The following is an 18,191-nucleotide window of genomic DNA, read 5'->3' on the forward strand; positions in this document are numbered from 1 at the left end:
TGGGACTTTGCTTTGAACTGGGTCCTTTCTTTTTGAGGCTGTCCACCAGGATAGCGAGTGGGAAGAAGAAGCAGTGGGGTGTGATGGAAAGAGGCTGCACCTCAAATCAGAAGGCAATGAATCAGTCAACAGCCATTTATTAAGTACTTCCTGGCTAAGTGCTTAGGAACCAAAGAAAAAGCTGGCTGTGACACTTCTTAGTTATGTGACCTTCCCCCACCCCATCTCTTAGAATCCTTTTCTATTGCTGCTGTTGTTGTTGTTAGGTCATATCAGACTCTTCGTGACCACGTTTTGGGGTTTTCTTGGCAAAGATAATGGAACGGTCTGCCATTTCCTTGTCCAGCTCATTTTACAGATGAGGAAACTAAGGCAAAAAGAGTTAAGTAATTTGCCCAGGGTCACACAGCTAGTAAGTGTCTGAGGCCAAATTTGAACTCAGGAAGATGAGCCTTCTTGACTCTGGGGTTGTCACTCTATCCACTGCACTACTCAGCCACCCCTCTTAGAATCCTAGCCTTCTTCAAAGCTCAGCCCAAGTACCCCCTCCTCCTACATGTGATCTTTCCAGATTCCCTCTACTGCTAGGACCTACCCTACCAAAATTTCCTTGCATTTGAGGATGGGAAAAGTTTTATAAGTGTCTCTGTATCCCCAACAGCACTTAGCAAATGCTTACTGATTGATTTACCTCACAGATATTTCATCTTGATGATTCCCAATTTTCTCATCTGTCAAACAGAGATAACAGTCCTTGCACTACCTATCTTACAGGATCTTTGTGAGGAAAGTGCTTTGTAAACTGTAAAGTGCAGTATAACCATGAACTACTGTTAAGCTTGAGCTAAGGAGAATCAAAGATGAGACTCAATCTCCATGCCTTTGTTTGGCTTGATCATGGCTTAACGTAATGGTTCTCAAAGTATGTTCCATGGACCCATGAGGGGCCCCATGATCCTTTCAGGACTTCCTTGAGGGCAAAATTACTTTCATACTAATACTAAAATGTTATTTGCCTACTAAAATACTCCTTCCTTTTCCAACTACATATCTGTGTGAGGCCAGATTTCCTTCATAAACCTCAACCAAAACAACCTATCACAATAGATTGAATGCAAAAGCCGATGTGAAAACCTAGTAGTTTTCTATTAAGTTAGACATTAAAGAGATTTGTAAAAACATGTAATACAATGCCACTCTTCTCAGTTAATTTTTTTTTGTTTTGGAAAATAGTATTTTTCATAAAAATCTGTCATTTATGTTACTGTATAATGGGTTTATTACTATTTTTAATGAATAAATATTTTAAAATTTTATCTATTTGTACTCTTCTAATACAGTAAATTATGATAGCTATAACCCACATAAACAAAAGCTCTTTGGGGTCTTCAATAATTTTTAAGAAGGTAAAGGTGTCCTGAGGCCAAAATGTTTGAGAATCGGTGGGCTATAAAGATGATTAGGAAAGACAGAACTGATATCAGTGTCAATGGAAAAACATATCATATAGCAGGTTTTATGAAATGGTTGTCCTTGAGATGGGCAGGATCAATAATACAATGGAATCTAAGATGTGGGATCCAAAGAGATTTCAGCTGGATAGAATGTTGGGCTGAAGCTAAGATGTAATTTAATAAGGGTAAGCGTAATGTCCTGACATTGGGCTCAGAAAAACCAACTGTGCAACTACAAGGTGAGGAAGATAAGCCCAGAAAGCAATCCATGTGACAAAGACCTGGCAATTTTTAGTAGACTACGAGTGATGGAGAAGTCAGCAGTGTGCTTGGCTGCCAGAAAAGCTAACACAATCCGAGGGTGTGATGTCCAGATGTAAGAAGGGAGAACGACGTTGTGTTGAGTCCTGTTCAGAACACATCTGGAACAGTGAGCCCAGCTCTGAACACCCTAGTTTAAGGAAAGCACGGTCAAAGTGTAAAATGCTTTGAGGAGGGTGACCAGGATGATGAGGATACTTAGAAACCCTGCCAGGGGATATTTAGCCTAGAGAAGACACAACTTGGTGGTAGACATTGAAGGGTTATTATATGAGAGAGAGATTCAATTTGCTTTATTTGGCCTATGATCAAGCCCCATGGACAGAAGTAGGAAGGAGACAGATTTTTGTCTCAAAATAAGAGAAAATTTCCTAACAATTATAGCTATCCAAAAATGGACTCATCGCTCCACTGAAGTCTATCTACCCAACCTTGACTAGGTTATACTTAGGTTAAGGCAGGGAAGAATGCAAGCTCCTTGAGGGCAGGGACTATTTTTATTTTGTCTTTGTGTCTCCAGCACCTAAAACAGTCCTAGAACACAGGAGGTACTTTACATAAATGCTTGTTGGATTGGATTGGGAGTATACATGCTGGGGGTAGACACCTCTGCAGAGGACACACAGTACAGAGTACAAGCAACTGCACAGGGCACTAAGCAAATGGTCAGCTGCTCTGAAGGTCATCCAATGCTATGTGAGTACATCCTTCACTCCACGTATGGGGTGAGGGGTGGGAAAACGGTTAGGGGGGCTATTTCAAAAAGAAATGACAGGAATTATCACCTATTAATTTATTTTTATTTGCACTTCATTAGTCCATAGTTTTATCCCCTGATTTATACAAAGCCTTTTCAGCTTTTGCATCACTGTCCCCCTTCCCTCACCGTTTCCCTTGCCCTGATCTTCCCATACCTGCTCCTGTCTGCCATCAAAGTTACTATGTGGAAATAGGATGTAAGTTCACTGAGAAGGCATTTAGTAGGGGCTTCAGTGGTGGATGAGCTTGTAACCGAGTCCTAGAACCCCAAATGGAGATTTGGGATTGGGGGCACACAGAATGCAACAGGAGCCAAGAATAGGAGTGTGGGAGGGGGAGGGAAGTTGATGTGCACATCTATGTCCCTCTAGGAGGGGGTTGGGGTCACCAGCTCTTTCTGTGGCCATCTTCCAGATGTGTCTGTTAGGACTGGGTTGGGATGGCTTAGTCCATCAGGGAGGTGATTAGAAGGGACAAGCTTACAGACTCAAGGTGAAGACTCAAGACTTTAAGATGAATTGCCTTCCAGGCATGATCCCGGCAGTGGAAACCACCAGCTAAGCCTTTTCCAACTCTGACACAAATCTCCTCTTCAGGCTTCTTCTCATCAAGGGAACTTTGACCATTTTCTGGCAACTGGCCAGGTTCTAAGCTGGCTTCTCTTGCTCTCTCTCTTTCTCTTCATACTGGGAGTAAACAAAGAGTTAAGGGGGCTTTCGAAGGAAGATGGGAGAGGGGCAGGAAAGGGACCAAACCCAGGAAGGGGAAATCCACCTGCTGGGCCCCTGGAAGCACAATGTCCACCATGGGTCCATCTCTGAAGGAAGCTTCCTGGTTACAAGGCTTCTTTCTCTCTCTGGGAACATCTGCTGAGTTTCATCTCTGTCAGTTGGATATATCGTATCACATTGGTATCTGTAGGAAAAGGAAAGACACGTGTGAGCTAATACCAGATAAGGGAAAATTGTTGGCCTTTTCCCAGGCCCAAACAAACTGGGTCTATACAAAGTGGACAGACTAGAACCAACCAGTTTTGCTGATCCAAGACTGATTATTCTGTGACCATCTGGCTAATGTTTTGTGAAGGGAGCCAGAAGGTTTTTTCTGAACTGGGGCCTGATGTACTTGGCTGTAGACCTAGGTGAGGACAGACGACAGAGAGAGAGAGAGAGAGAGAGAGAGAGAGAGAGAGAGAGAGAGAGAGCAGCTTTTCTCCATAATGAGACTCAGTCCCTGGCCAATAAGCCTATAAGGAGCAGAAGGAAAGGTGAGGAATGAAGGCGAGGGGCACAAAACTTTCATCTCTAGCATTACTTTATCCTTATAACCAGGGCTGGCCTGACAAATTCCATGAAGCAGGCTGGACAGATTCCTACAATGCCGGACCACTGGGCAGAGTTTCCTATAGACAGCTGGCAAGACATCCCACTGGGTAACAAAAGGAACTAGGACACATTCAAATACACCCTTTACATGTAGACTATCAGCTATAGCCAGTATGACAAAATAAGTACACAAGGTACACAACACATACTGGACTGAGGGTCCAGCACTGTGTTAGAAGCATAGGCAGTCCCTGCCCTCAGGGAGGTTATGGTCTGACTGGAAAACAAGGTACAGATAAATGAAGCTGTTATAATGCAAAACAATATGTGATTCTGTTGATGTAACTGTGAATTAATTGATGCAAGCATTTTAGAAAGCAATTTGGAATTATATCCTATTGTTAGGCATATATGCCAAGGAAGGGTGTGTGTATACACATGCATGTGAGAAAGAACATGAAAGGAAGAGAGAGAGGGAGAGGGAGATAGGGAGGGAGAGAAGAAGAGGGAGAGAAGGAAAGAGAGAGAGAGGGAGAGAGGGAAGGAGGAAGGGAGGGGGAGAGAGAGAGAGTGAGAGAGAGAGAGAGGTAGGCAGGTAACTAGGGGGTACAGTGGATAGAGTATTGGTCCTGGAGTCAGAAAGACTCACCTTTCTAAGTTCAAATCCAGTCTCAGACACTTACTAGCTGTGTGACCCTGGGCAAGTCACTTAACCCTGTTTGACTAAGTTTCCTCATCTGTAAAATGAGCTGGAGAAGGAAATGTCAAAACAGTATAGTTTCTTTGCAAGAAAACTCCAAAATGGGGTCACAAAGAGTTGGACATGAGTAAAAATGACATATATGTATATATGTATGTATGTGTATACATATATACACACACATATATGTGTGTGTGTGTATATATATATCCTTCATTTCCTCTGAATGTCTAGCCCATGAGTTAATGCAGCAGTTCTCAAAGTATGTTCCATAGACTCATGGGAGTCCCTGTGACCCTTTCAGCAGGTCCTGAAGAGATTCAATACATTTTATGACTATATCTGGGAGAGATATATCTTTTGTTTTATCATCACCTATATTACCCAATGTATTTCCCCCTCCTCTTTCCAGAGAATCATCCCTTGTAACAAAGAGAAAAAGAAAGAGGAAAAAAAGTTTAGCAAAACAAATCAATATACTGGCCAAATCTGACAAGTATTCTACGTGCAAAGTACTGTCATACATATACAGATAAATATACAAACACACTAATATATTTATAGCAATGTTTTTGCAGTAACAAAGAACTGGAAACAAAGGATCACAGAATCCCAGAATTGGAGAGTTGGCAGGGGTTTCAAGCAGAGGTTTGGTTCAACACAAACCCTAAAGAAATTCCCACTCCAATATAGCTAACAACTACTCACTCAGCCTCTGGTGACTGAGCTTCTGACTTTCCAGACCTCAGCAAGCACCATGGATGGCTCAGCTGCAATCTTCCCCTGGGACTTCCCTCAGCACTCAGGGCCTCCTCATCCTGAAATATCCATCTACCCCTGAGACCTTCTCACCCTAGAACATTCCTCTGCCATGCTCCCCCCCTCTCTCATTAGTAAATTCCTCCATTTTGGGGAGAGGCCGAGGACAGCCAAACTTCATTCCCCTCTCGGCTCTGATTCTGACTTTCTGGACTCCCAAGACAAAACTCTTGTGGGAAGGTATCTATCTACTCTACCCTCTTTTCAACTCTTTTTTGTGTGTTGTCTTTCCCAGTTGTAAGCTCCTTGAGGGCAGGGGTTGTCTTTTTACTTGTATTTGTATCCCCAGCATTTAGCACAGGGCTTGGCACATAGCACACAGTAAGTGCTTAACAAGTGGTTATTGCCTTGCAGACCTCCAAGAAGGCAGAACCCACTACCTCTTGAGGTAACCCTTTTTATTTTTGGATGTCTCTGTTAGGAAGTTTTTCTGGACAGCATACTATGTCTGTATTTTTGTCATTTCCATCTGTTGCTCCTGATTCTTCTTCCTGGAGATAAGCAGAATAAGTCTGTGCCCTCTGCCACATAACAGGCCTTCTTTAACTCAAACCCCAAAACAGCTTGCATGAAATGTTTTATAGAAACTGCCTAAAGACGAAAGTAACCTGGGAGAATGTGGCTCAAGCTGTTGGGGGGCGTGGGTGGGGAAGTAACGTTTGTGCTTTTGTTCTTGCACTTTCTTCTAATATCTTGCAATATCTTACAACACCTATGTAAAAGCTTAAAATATATATGTGCACGTACACACATATTACTATATCTAGTTAACTAGCTATGGAGGGAGGGAAGAGGAGGGAAGGCATACCTTCCACATGCTATTTGTCTTTTCCAGGTCAAATATGCCCAGTTCTTTTAACTAGCCCTCATGGGCAACAAGGAGGTAGAGTGGTTAGACCACCAGCCCTGGAGTCAGGAGGACTTGAGGTCAAATCTGGCCTCAGACACTTACTAGCTGTGTGACCCTGAGCAAGTCACTTAGCTCTGTTGGCCTCAGTTTCCTCATCGGTAAAATGAGCTGAAGAAGGAAATGGCAAATGACTCCAAAATCTCTGCCAAGGAAACTCCAAATGGGGTCACAGAGAGCCAGACACAACTGAAATCACTCAACAACAACAACAAAAATCCTTATGTGATAAGGACTTAGGTCCCTTCACCATCTTGAATGTGCTCCAACTTAGCAATGCCCTTATTACCCCGTGGAATCCAGAATTGAAATACCATACCCTAGCTGTGCTCTTACTAGGACAAAGCATAAAGGGACGATCGCCTACCTCTTCATTCCTGGGAGTGGGATGTCTCTCTAAATAAGGTCCAGAATCACATTAGGTTTTTTTGGCTGCCATATTACATTGCTGACTCAGACTGAGTTTGCAGTCCACTAAATCCCCCAAATCTTTTCCAGACAAACTGCTGTCTAACTATGCCTTCCCCATCTTGGACTTGTTAAGTTGGTTTTAATGCACACAAGCATAAGACCACACTTATTTCTACTGAATTCTTCTTATTAGATTCAGCTCAAACACTTGTTGATATTTTTTTGGAGACCCTTACTCTTATCCAATGTGCCAGTTATCCCTCTTAACTTTGTGATAGCTTTGATAAGCACTCCATCTATACACCTTTATCCAAGGCACTGATAAAAATGTTAAAAACAATATAGGGTCAAGAGCAAATCTCACTGGAGATCAACAGCTCTGCTGACATTAAACTACCTACTGTGTGCCAGGCACTGTGCTAAGTGATTTACAAGTACTATCTCATTTGTTCCTCACAACAACTCTGAGAGGTGGGTGCTATTATTATCATTCCCATTTTACGGTTGAGAAAACTGAGGCAAACATAAGTTAAGTGATTTGCCCAGGGTCACACAATGTCAGAAGCCAGATCTGAACTCAAGTCTTTCTGACTCCAGGTCTGATGCTCTATCTATTGCACCATCTATATGTCTCAAGGGAAACCTCAGAGTTGTTTTGACTTGTATTTCACTTATTATTAGTGATTTGAAGCAAATTTCATAGTTTGAAAATCTTCTTTTGAAAAGTGGTCATATTCTTTGACCACTTATCCATTGGGAATGACTCTTAGTCACATTTTTGTGCTAATTTATTTTATATTCTGGATATCTAAGCCCTGTCAGAAATGCAAAACTATTTTTCCTCCAGTTGACAATTTCTCTTTCTATCTAACTTCATTGATTTTCTTCGTTTAAAAGTTTTTCAATTCACATAATCAAAATTATTTATTTTCTCTTTTGTGATCTCCTCTATCCTTTTTTTTTTTTGGTTTAGAATTTCTCCCCATAACTCTGACTATAATAACATAAGTGGAAAGAATAATAGTGACATAATAATAAAAAATTACTGTTGTGCAACCATATTGACCAAGTTTGGTCCCAAAAAGGAAAAATAAGAATATGCCTCTCTACCTCTCCCTTATTTGCAGGGGGCGGTGGGGAAAGTATTATGTGTGTGGAATACTTGTCAGACTTAGCTGTTATGTCCATTTGTTTTACTGAACTATTTTTTTTCTGTCTCTTTTTTTGTTACAAGGGGTGAATGTTTGAGAAGAGGAGGGGAAATTACATTGGGAAATGTAGGTGATAAAAAAGCAAAAGCTATCAATACAAATTTTAAAATATTCTTCTCCAGGTATAGTCATAAAAGGTACTGGATCTCATTATTTTCTATATTGTTCTTTAGTATTCAGATCATGTATCTTTTTTGAGTTTGTTTAGTGTATATGGTATAAAGGCTGGTCTAAACCCCAAAAGCTTCCTAGTTTCCCCAGAAGCATTTGCTAAATAGGGATTTTATTCCCAAACAGTTTATGTTCTCAGGTTTATTGAAGATAAAGTTGTTGAATTTTATTGTTTTTATTCTTGCCCATCTAGTCTGTCCTATTGATCTACTTTTGTAATTTTTAACCAGTACCAAATAATTTTGCTATTATTGCTTTATAATGTAATTTGAGGTCTGGGAGTACTTTTTATTCTTCTTTCTCTTCAAAAAAATTACTCACCTTGAGCTTCTCAACCTCTTGCTCTACCAAATTAATTTTGTTTTCATTTTGTCTAGTTTTAAAAATATACCCTTGGGTAGTTTATGTGACCTATCATTCAGTTTGCAATTAATTTAGGTAGCATCATAAATTGTATTATATTGGTGTAGCCCAACCATGGACAGTTAATATAGCTCCAATTATCTATATCATTATTTCTTTAAAGAGTGTATTTCTATATCTTCATAGATTGATTCCAAGATATTTTGTGAATTTTTTAGTTATCCTGAATTGGACTTTTCTCTCTGTTATTTCCTCCTGGTGACTTTGTTATTGCCATATGGAAATGCTGATGGTTTTTGTGGATTTCTTTTGTATATATATATCAATATAACTATTAAAGCTATTAATTTTTTTCAGTCAGTTTCTTTGCTGATTCTCCAGGGTTTTCTAAACAAAACACCGTGTTACCTGCAAATAGGGTTATAATTTTTTTCTCCTCTTCATCAATATTTGTGCCTCTTAATTTCTTTTCATTGTGTTCTTTCTATCATTAGGATTTCTAGAATGATATCAAATAATAATGGGAAAAGGAAGCATTCTTGCTTTATTTCTATACTTATTAGAAAATCTTTTAGTGTTTCCCATTATAAATAATTCTAAGTTATAATTTTATATACACATGTTTGTATAATAGTTTAAATAGCCCTTCTATGATTTTTTTTAGGGTTTTTAGTAAAAATGAATGTTGTAGAGGCAGTTAGGTGGATAGAGTGGCTAGAATACTGCACCTAGAAAGAGGAAGATGTGAGTTCAAATCTGACCTCAGACACTTACTGGCAGAGTGACCCTGGGCAAGTCACTTAACCTCTATTTGACTCAGTTTCCTCCATTGTAAAATGAGTATAATAACAATACCTACTTTGCAGGGTTGTTGTGAGAATCAAATGAGATACTTGGTAAAGCACTTGGCATGATGCCTGGCTAGTAGTTGGTGCTATATAAATCCTAATTCTCTTCCCCTTTTATGAAAAGCCTTTCTTCATTTATTGATATAATCATGTTTTGGGGGGGATGGTTTTATTTTTATTGTGATTAATTATGTTAATTGTTCTCTTAAAGTTGAACCATCTCTGGTATAAACTTGTTATAATGAATGCTTTCCTTCCCCTTTGGCTATATTGCTGTATATGATTTTATTTAAAATTTTTACTCTAACATCCACTAGGGAAAAAAGGCAGTATGGCATATTGGATATAGAGCTGGCCTTAAAGTCAGGAAGATTTGGGTTCAAGTCTTGTCTCTAACACATACTGGCTGTGTGAACTTGGACAATTCATTTACTCTTTCAGTTTCCCCAGGCAACTCTCTAACACTTTTAAGTTGAAGATAAGAAGCTGATCCTGCTTTGATTACTTGGAGCTATCTACAACAATTAATTAGTGAGACTGGCCTAAATTTTTCTTTTTTTGCTTTGTCCTTCCCTGGTTTAGGTAAGAGGACTATATTAAAAATATCAAGTGTTTTCTCTCTCAAGGTGGAAAATAATTTGTATAGCATGGGTATTAATTACTCTTTAATTGTTTGCTCTAAGTTGTCTCTAAATTCATCTGGACTAGGATTTTATTTTATTTTTCTTTTAGGTCCTTTGTGTCTTGTTCAATGTCACTTTTTTGATTGGGTTACATAAGATCCATATTTCATGCTCTGTTAATTTTGGCATTTTATATTTCTGTAGGTAATCCTCCATTTCTTTTAAATTCTGTTTGGCTAATATATAATTGTGAAAAGTAGGTTCTGATCATTTTCTTTATTTCTTCTCTGTTGTGATTTCACTGTGTTCTTTTTGACTTGGGTAATTTGTTTTTCTTCTTTCTTTTAAAATTAGGTTAGCAAAAAGTTTATCAGTTCTGTTAGTCTTCAAAGAATCAGGTTTTAGCTTTGCTTATCATTTTTATAGTCTTTTTGTTTACTGTGTACTTACTCTAATTTTTAAGATTTTCTTTCCTGTGCTAATTTTGGATTTTTTATTGTTGATGTTCTAGTTTAAACAAATTAAAATGTACTTTATTTGATATATTTTATTTTTGTATACCATTTTCCCTTATATACCTCTTCCTGACCCACTCTTAGCAACATCCCATTAGTTTTGCTTTAATTACACACTCAGTTCATTAATTCTCTTTTTTTCCTATTTTTAATGTATATTTTCAGAGAAATAACTCTTTCCTCTAAGGTCTGTTGTGGTGGCCTCTTGGAGATTTTGTTATTTTGTCTAATTGCTTTCATTCTCTTTCACGGTTATTAATTTTTTATGTTTTGTTCTTTGGTCTAATCATTATGTATGATGTCATTATCAAGTCTACATTTTGATCTACCTCTGTTTTCTCCATTCTATTCCAACAATCTTGGCACAGTTTTAAGCTTTTGTCACCTACAGTTTATACTAATATGATAAATATTACATCAATATGGTGAAATTTATGATATTACCTAAATTACCAAGAGGGTAGTTTATAAAGCTAAACAAAACAAAGTTACTAAAGCTTAAAACTGCACTAAGATCTTTTGGGATACCCTGTATTTCATTGCATTATAGTATATGAAAGATGTGCTTAGTATTTCTGTTTCTTTTATATTTATTTATAATTTCTCTGCCCTAGCATTCTTCAATGCTCCCATCCAAAAGATGGCATAAGTTTTTCGACTCCAACTTCTCTAAAATTCTGTATTTTCCTTTTTGTTTATCTTTCTGTTAGATTATTACAGTTCCAAGAAAAGCACTAAAATCTCTTACAATTATTATGTTATTGCCTATGGCTTTTTCAAATTCAGCTAACTTCCTTTATGAATTTAGATGTAATACCATTTGATGCCCACATATTTAGTACTGATATTGTTTTATTTTCTATGGTTCTTTTAAACATGATGTAGTTACTATATTTGCCTTGGCATTTGACATGAAATTTTACTTCTATTCTGTCTAATGTGATTGTTACTCATGGGTTTTTGTTTTTGGAACCATATGATGCATAGAAAATTTCGTTCCAGTCTCTTAATTTTATTTTGTATATTTATTTTGATGTGAATTTCTTGTGTACAGAAGAATGTTGGATTTTGTTTTCTTATCCATTCTGCCATTCTCGTTTTATTGGATTAATCTATTTACATTGAGGGTTATGATTATTAGGCTTGTGTTTTTCTCCAATTATTTCTTTTGTACTGGTCTCTCTTTTAAATTCAGTACTTGACCTCATGACTAGTTTTGCTTATATTACCTTGATGTTATTCTGTTCCCACAGGCTGTCTCCCAGTTTTCATTTACTTGAGGTAACTCCAATTCCTTGAATTTACTTAAATTGATAATTTCGTCAACTTTATTTTTATTTACTTCTCATATTTCGTGCTTTTTCTTTCTCCACCTAATTAAATATGAGGTAGAAAATTAAATCTTTTCTCTTTTCCCTTCGACTTATCTCCAATCTCTTATTTAAGTAGCATCCTTTTACTCCACCCTCTTTTAAAAGGTTTTCCTTTGTTTCATCCTTATTTCCTTTCCTTTCTTTTCTAGTCTAAATTTTGTCATTCTATTTTTTCTATATTCTGTGTCCATAATGAGTATGGACCTTCTGATTGATCAAATTTTAGCTCTCTCATAGCTTACTTCTATTTTATTATATTCATGTATCTTACCCCCATTCTTCCTATTTTCTGTCACACTTCACTCTTAAATGGTCAGCTCCTTAAGGAGGCAGTATCCAATGAAAGTGGTGATATTTGTTGAGATTCACTCTCTGTTCCAGACTGAAGTCCTTGCCTTTACATGATCAACTCATCTCTCCTAGGGCCTGATTATCTCACATCTAGTTCTATGTTAGTACTCTGGGAACTGGTTGCCAGTGGGAACTCAAAAATCCCTTCTCCTGGGGTTGGGGATGCAGTCCTGTACAACTTTTTATGAGATAAGGTTGTTTTGTAATATGCAAATTCTCCTAAGATGAAACATTATAAGGTTCCGTCCCCTTCCCAGCTTTATTCATGAAAAGCCTCCTCACTCTACAACTCACCTTGCTCTCTTCTAGAAGGACAAGTGGGGTCTTTGTATTGAGAGGATGGGAGAGAAATTGTCTGAGAAGAAGCTGAGGCAAAGATGGGGGCCCATGTGTTCAATGTCATAAAGAAATGACACTGAAAGGAAAAATAATGCCAAGGATTCTGGCTAGCAATCAACCAGCCAATGCCAGGGGAAGTATGAGCCCTTCTGACTTTCTATTCATTTCAGATCCTAAATTATACTCCTTGGCCTAAATTGAGCTCTTGATGTCATCTGTACCCAGAATCTACTTTCTATGCCTTGGATCTGGCAGGATTAGAGTACTTTCAGGGGGGTCCGCCTCTTTATTTTGTGAGGCAAAATTCAAATGGACACTGCTTTGCCGGCTGAAACAATGGCTGTGGGGAACTAAGCGGGATTTCCAGTATCTGAGGAAGCATAGTGTTTGGGCTTGCTGTGCGCTTGGTAGCTGTTTTATATGCTTACTATGACTATTCTATTTGCATACTATGGTTATTATTTAATGTTTATTTTCTTAGTGATTCTTTGCCAAGAGGAAATGCCACTTACATTAACCATGTATGCCTGTCTGTTCCTGCATGAAGCCCATTCCATTATGCCAAGGTCACATGACTAATGGCAAGTGAAGTAAGTCAGCTCAAACGGTGGAATGGTTTCCCATGGATGAACGGAATGATGACAAAATAGAGATGTCCATGGAGAGGACGACAGTCAAAAGTTAATTTTTATCCGCTAGACCCACACATTCACAGATCCCTTGATAAACAGGCACCATGTTATCAAGAGAAATGAGAGTCTGGCTAATTCATACCATAGAAAACATTGCTTTTACTGGGCATTTCCACCCCAGCTGGGCATGAAGTGAGCATATGCAAATTACTATCAATGCCACCTGGTAGTTAAACTCAAAAATCTTCAGGAGGTTCCCCATCATCTAAAAAATATAGTCCAATCTTCTTTGCCCAGCATTCACGGCCCTTCTCAATCTGGTGCTGCCTTTATTTTCCAGCCTCATGTCTTATTACAGGAGTACCCAGGTGATGCAGTGGGTAAAGATCTTGACCTGGGGTCAGAAAGACCTGAGTTCAAACATAGCCTCAGATACTTCAGTAGCTGTGTGATCCTGGGTAAGTCATTTAACCTCTGCCTGCCTCAGTTTCCTCATCTATAACATGGGAACAATAATAGCAGCTATCTCCCAGGATTTTTGTGAGAATCAAATGAGATATCTGTAGACAGCTTTATAAATCTTAAAGCGCTATATAAATGCTATCTGTCATCATCATCATCATTACATTACTCCTCTCCACGTACTCCAACCAAATGGGAAAACTCCTTTTCTACCCCCTGAAAATACAATGCATTTCCTTGACTCTGTGCCCTCAGTCCACTGTAACCCCTATGCCCTCTCCCCCTTTGCTTGTTGAATTCCTACCCATCCTTTAAAGTCTAACTCAAATGCTACTTCCTTCATAAAACCTTGCATAATACTTTTCATCTGTAATAACCTTTTCCTTCCAACCTCACAAGCATTTTGTCTCACAATTCTCCATTGTACTTTTCACAAGTTCTTTATGATTGAATGAGATGATACATGTTAAATGGTTTGTAAACCTTGAAGCATTATACATGTTAACTATTATTATTGCTGTTGTTTTATTATTTCTCCCAATTTAGACTAGAAACTCCATGAGAGCAAGGACCACAGCTCATCTAATAATAACAATGACAACAACAATGATAACAACAACAACAACAACGATGATGATACCTAGCATTTACTTTGTACCAATTGCGTGCCAGGCACTGGGCTAAGCACTTCACAAATATGATTTCATTTTATCCTCAGAACAACCCTGGAAGGTAGATGCTATTATCATCCTCATTTTACAGTTGGGGAAACTGAAGGAAACAGAGTTTGTTTATTTTTTTTTACTTGTCCAATATCACACAGCTAGTAAGTGTCTGAGGTCGCATTTGAACTCGGGTTTTCTTGATTCTAAGCTCAAATCTAAACTTTGTATGTCCTCTAGCATCTAACTCAGTGCTATTCCACACACAGCAATTACCAAATAAATGCTTACTGAATTAAATTTAATTGTCCAATACTTGCTGCCTCCTACCCTTGTCAAGAGGACAACCTCTCAGGATTGCAGAGATCCCCCTTTTCAACTGCAGCATTCATTCTAACAAGAGTTATATAAAATTCTTGTGTCTCCTGATCTTTGTTCTCTGTGCTGGAGAAGGGAGGAGGCGAGCAATGCAGCTGGCCTGCCCTTGCCCCTGACCCCTGATCTCTCTTTGGCAGCTGTCTGCAGAGTCCACTTCTGTGAGATGAGGGGGTTGGACTATAGCTCTCCTAGGTCTCTTCCCATCTCTGACATTCAATGGCTCCACTAGGCACCCCTTTCAGAACAGAGGGAGCCTGTGTGAAGGAATTCCTGCATGCCCTTTACAAAAGTACTCACTCAGAACTGCAGCTGGGCTCTGATGACGTATTCCTGGAGCATGAGGAAGACTGGAATGGCCAGTAGTGGATGGCATGAGACCATACTGAAGCAGCCGGGGCCTGGATGAAGACAACTGAGGCCCTTGGAGATTTCATGAAATTGATGACTTTTTTTAAACCCTTTAATTTAGTTCTACCTTCCTTTCCTTTGGAAAAAAAGTTGTTTGGATATACAGAAACTTTCTACCAGACCCCACTACAAAACACATTTTGTGCTATATAGTATATTAACTGAAAAGAGCACTGTGTCCTTTGATTTCGATTTTTGTTAGTGTAAGGAACTCCCATTGTGTAATTCCATCCATCAATGCAGATGTCAACTTTCCTGCAAATTATAGTCTTAAAGAGGTATTTTAGACATTAAGAGGGTAAATGATTTATTTGCCCATGATCATCAAGCTAATATTGCTCAAGTCAGAGCATCTGCATTCAAATCCTACCTTTGACACTATCTATAACACTTTGTCACTTAATCTCTCTGAGTATCCGTTTCCTTATCTGCAAAATGAGGGGTTTAGAATACAAAGACTCTGAGGTCTCTCCCATTCTTAGGTCTATGAGCTGTATCAAAGGCAGGACTTGAACCCAGGTTTTCCTGACTGCATGACCATCTCTCTATCCACTACTCTACATTGCCTATCTAACTTTGATAGTATGATACTAACATGGATGGTTTTATTCAACCAGAACTTTGTGGCCCATCAATATTTCCTTTATTTATGTAGTGAGCATTGACAAGGAGATTAGGATGTAGGTGAATGCCCAATCATCTCTAGCATCCCAATCTTCTTGAAAATGCCAACACAGTGCTACATTTATACTACCATAGACACTGCATCTATTGTTCTTTCGACTCCGCTTTCTTCCCTCTGCATCACTTCATACAAGTTTTCACATTTGAGAAAGGGGAGAGAGTCATCTAAGGGAAAAGCAGGACCCAGGCCTGGCGATTAAGAACTGAGTTGTAGATAGAAGGAACTCCTGAAAGCTCAGCTAAGCAACCCACCCAACAGAGATGCTCCACTCCAGAAAGAGCTATCTGAGGACTCTACAAAGAGAGAAAGGATATCCAGGCCCTTCAGTACCAGAATTTGTGAGTTGCCTTTGCCATATGTGTATCCTACATGTATGCTTAAATAACACTCTAAGCCAACTCTCCCTGAGGATAACGTGCTTAATTTGTGGAAGAGTATAACTCAGGTTTACAGGGAGGATATTTTATAACTGTTGTTCTTGCAGTACTATCTGAGTAAATGCCTTTGTTAAGAGTTAATTAAGTCTTTTGGCTGATCATAAATGGAAAGCACATTAGTGAGGGCTTAAAGGCTAAAGTAATAAGATTACCTCTAGAACTTGAGGTAACTGTCATTCTCTGGTCACCCAATCTATGAGGAAGTGCAAGTTTGGGGAGTCATCAGAGCAGGTGCTACATTTACATACTATAGTTTATCCTCCTCAGGTGAGAAGACTTCAGACCACACGTGTGCTAGCATCCTGAGGCTTCTACCTTCTGCTAGGTGTAGCATGTTCCCTAAGGAAAGGCTGCTTGGGGCCAGGCCAAGGTATCTTCCAGATGTCTGCCCCAAAACAACCACTTCCATTTGTACCAACAGAAAGTATCTTCCACTTGCTGCTGCCAGCCCGATTTTTCAATTGGGATGTGGAAAACCTCCAGTGCAGAGAGCAAACCTCCCTTCGACTTCAGGCTGCATCTCTTGCTGCACCAGTACTTTATGGGTAGAAAAGTGGTACTCTCAAAAACTACTTGGTACTGGCTAAGAAACAGAGTGGTGGATAGTGGAATAGATTAGGTATGCAACAGACAAAGTCAATGACTATAGTAATCTACTATTTGATAAATCCAAAGACTCTAGGTTCTGGGATAAGAACTCACTTTTCAATAAAAACTGCTGGGAAAACTGGAAAATAGTATGGCAGAAACTAGCCACCATGTCACCATGTGACATCCTATACCAAGATAAAGTCAAAACGGGTACATGATTTAGATATAAAGACTGATACTATAAGCAAACTAGGAGATCAAGGAATAGTTTACCTATCAGATCTATGGAGAAGGGAAGAATTTATGACCAAAAGAGATAGAGAACAGTATGAAATGCAAAATGGATGACTTTGATTACATTAAATTTAAAAGTTTTTGCACAAAGCCCATGCAACCAAGATTAGAAGGGAAACAGAAAACTGGGAAACAATTTTGACAGCCAATGTCTCTGATAAAGGCCTCATTTCTAAAATACATAGAGAACTGAGTCAAATTTATAAGCATATAAGTCATTCCCAAATTGATAAAAGGTCAAACAATATGAATAGGCAGTTTTCAGAGGAAGAAATTAAAGCCATTTATAGTCATATAAAAATACTCTAAATTACTATTGATTAGAGAAATGCAAATCAAAACAACTCTGAGGTACATCGCATCTATCAGATTGGTCAACATGACAAAACAGGACAATGATAAATGTTGGAGAATATGTGGGAAAACTGGAACACTAATGCATTGTTGGTGGAGTTGTAAACTGATCCAACCATTCTGGAGAGCAATTTTGAACTATGCCCAAAAGGCTATGAAATTATGCATACCCACTTCTAGGGCTGTATCCCAAAGAGATCATAAAAATGGGGAAAGGACCCACATGTACAAAAATATTTGTAGCAGCTCTTTTTATGGTGGCAAGGAATTGGAAATTGAGGGAATGCCCATCAGTTGAGGAATGGCTGAACAAGTCGAGGTATATGTATGTAATGGAATACTATTGTGCTGTAAGAAATGATGAGCAAGCAGACTTCAGAAAAACCTAGAAAGACTGAGTGAAATGAGCAGAACCAGGAGATCATTGTACACAGCCACATTTTGTGATGACTGACTTTGATAGACTTAGCTCTTCTTAGCAATTCAAGGATCTAAGACAACTCCAAAAGACTCATGATGGAAAATGCTATCCACATCCAGAGAAAGAACTATGGAGTCTGGACGCAGATGGAAACATACTATTTGCTCTCCTTTTTTTTTTGATGTTTTGTTTTATTTCTTCTTTCTTGTGGTTCTTCACATTAATTTGAATTCTTATTTACCTCATGACTAATGTGAAAATATGCTTAATATGAATGTATAAGTAGAGCCTCTATCAGATTGCATGCTGTCTTGGGGAGGGGGGAGGAGAGAGAGGGGGAGAAAATTTAAAACTCAAAATCTTATGGAAGTGAATGT

General features: G+C 38.7%; 1 protein-coding gene across 1 annotated transcript in view; it reads right to left on the reverse strand.

Annotated features, from left to right (window-relative positions):
• Positions 1-419: 419 nt before the first annotated feature.
• The window catches only part of TTC9 (tetratricopeptide repeat domain 9), a 53,715-nt gene continuing 35,943 nt past the window's right edge, over positions 420-18,191 (reverse strand). Inside the window, exon 3 of the mRNA XM_027844668.1 lies at positions 420-3,449. Coding sequence (XP_027700469.1) covers positions 3,370-3,449 — 80 coding nt within the window. The 3' untranslated portion in view covers positions 420-3,369. The remainder of the gene's footprint in view (positions 3,450-18,191) is intronic.

Source organism: Vombatus ursinus, unplaced genomic scaffold (assembly GCF_900497805.2).
Source record: "Vombatus ursinus unplaced genomic scaffold, bare-nosed wombat genome assembly UNPS02014945.1, whole genome shotgun sequence".
NCBI classification, from domain to species: Eukaryota; Metazoa; Chordata; class Mammalia; order Diprotodontia; family Vombatidae; genus Vombatus; species Vombatus ursinus.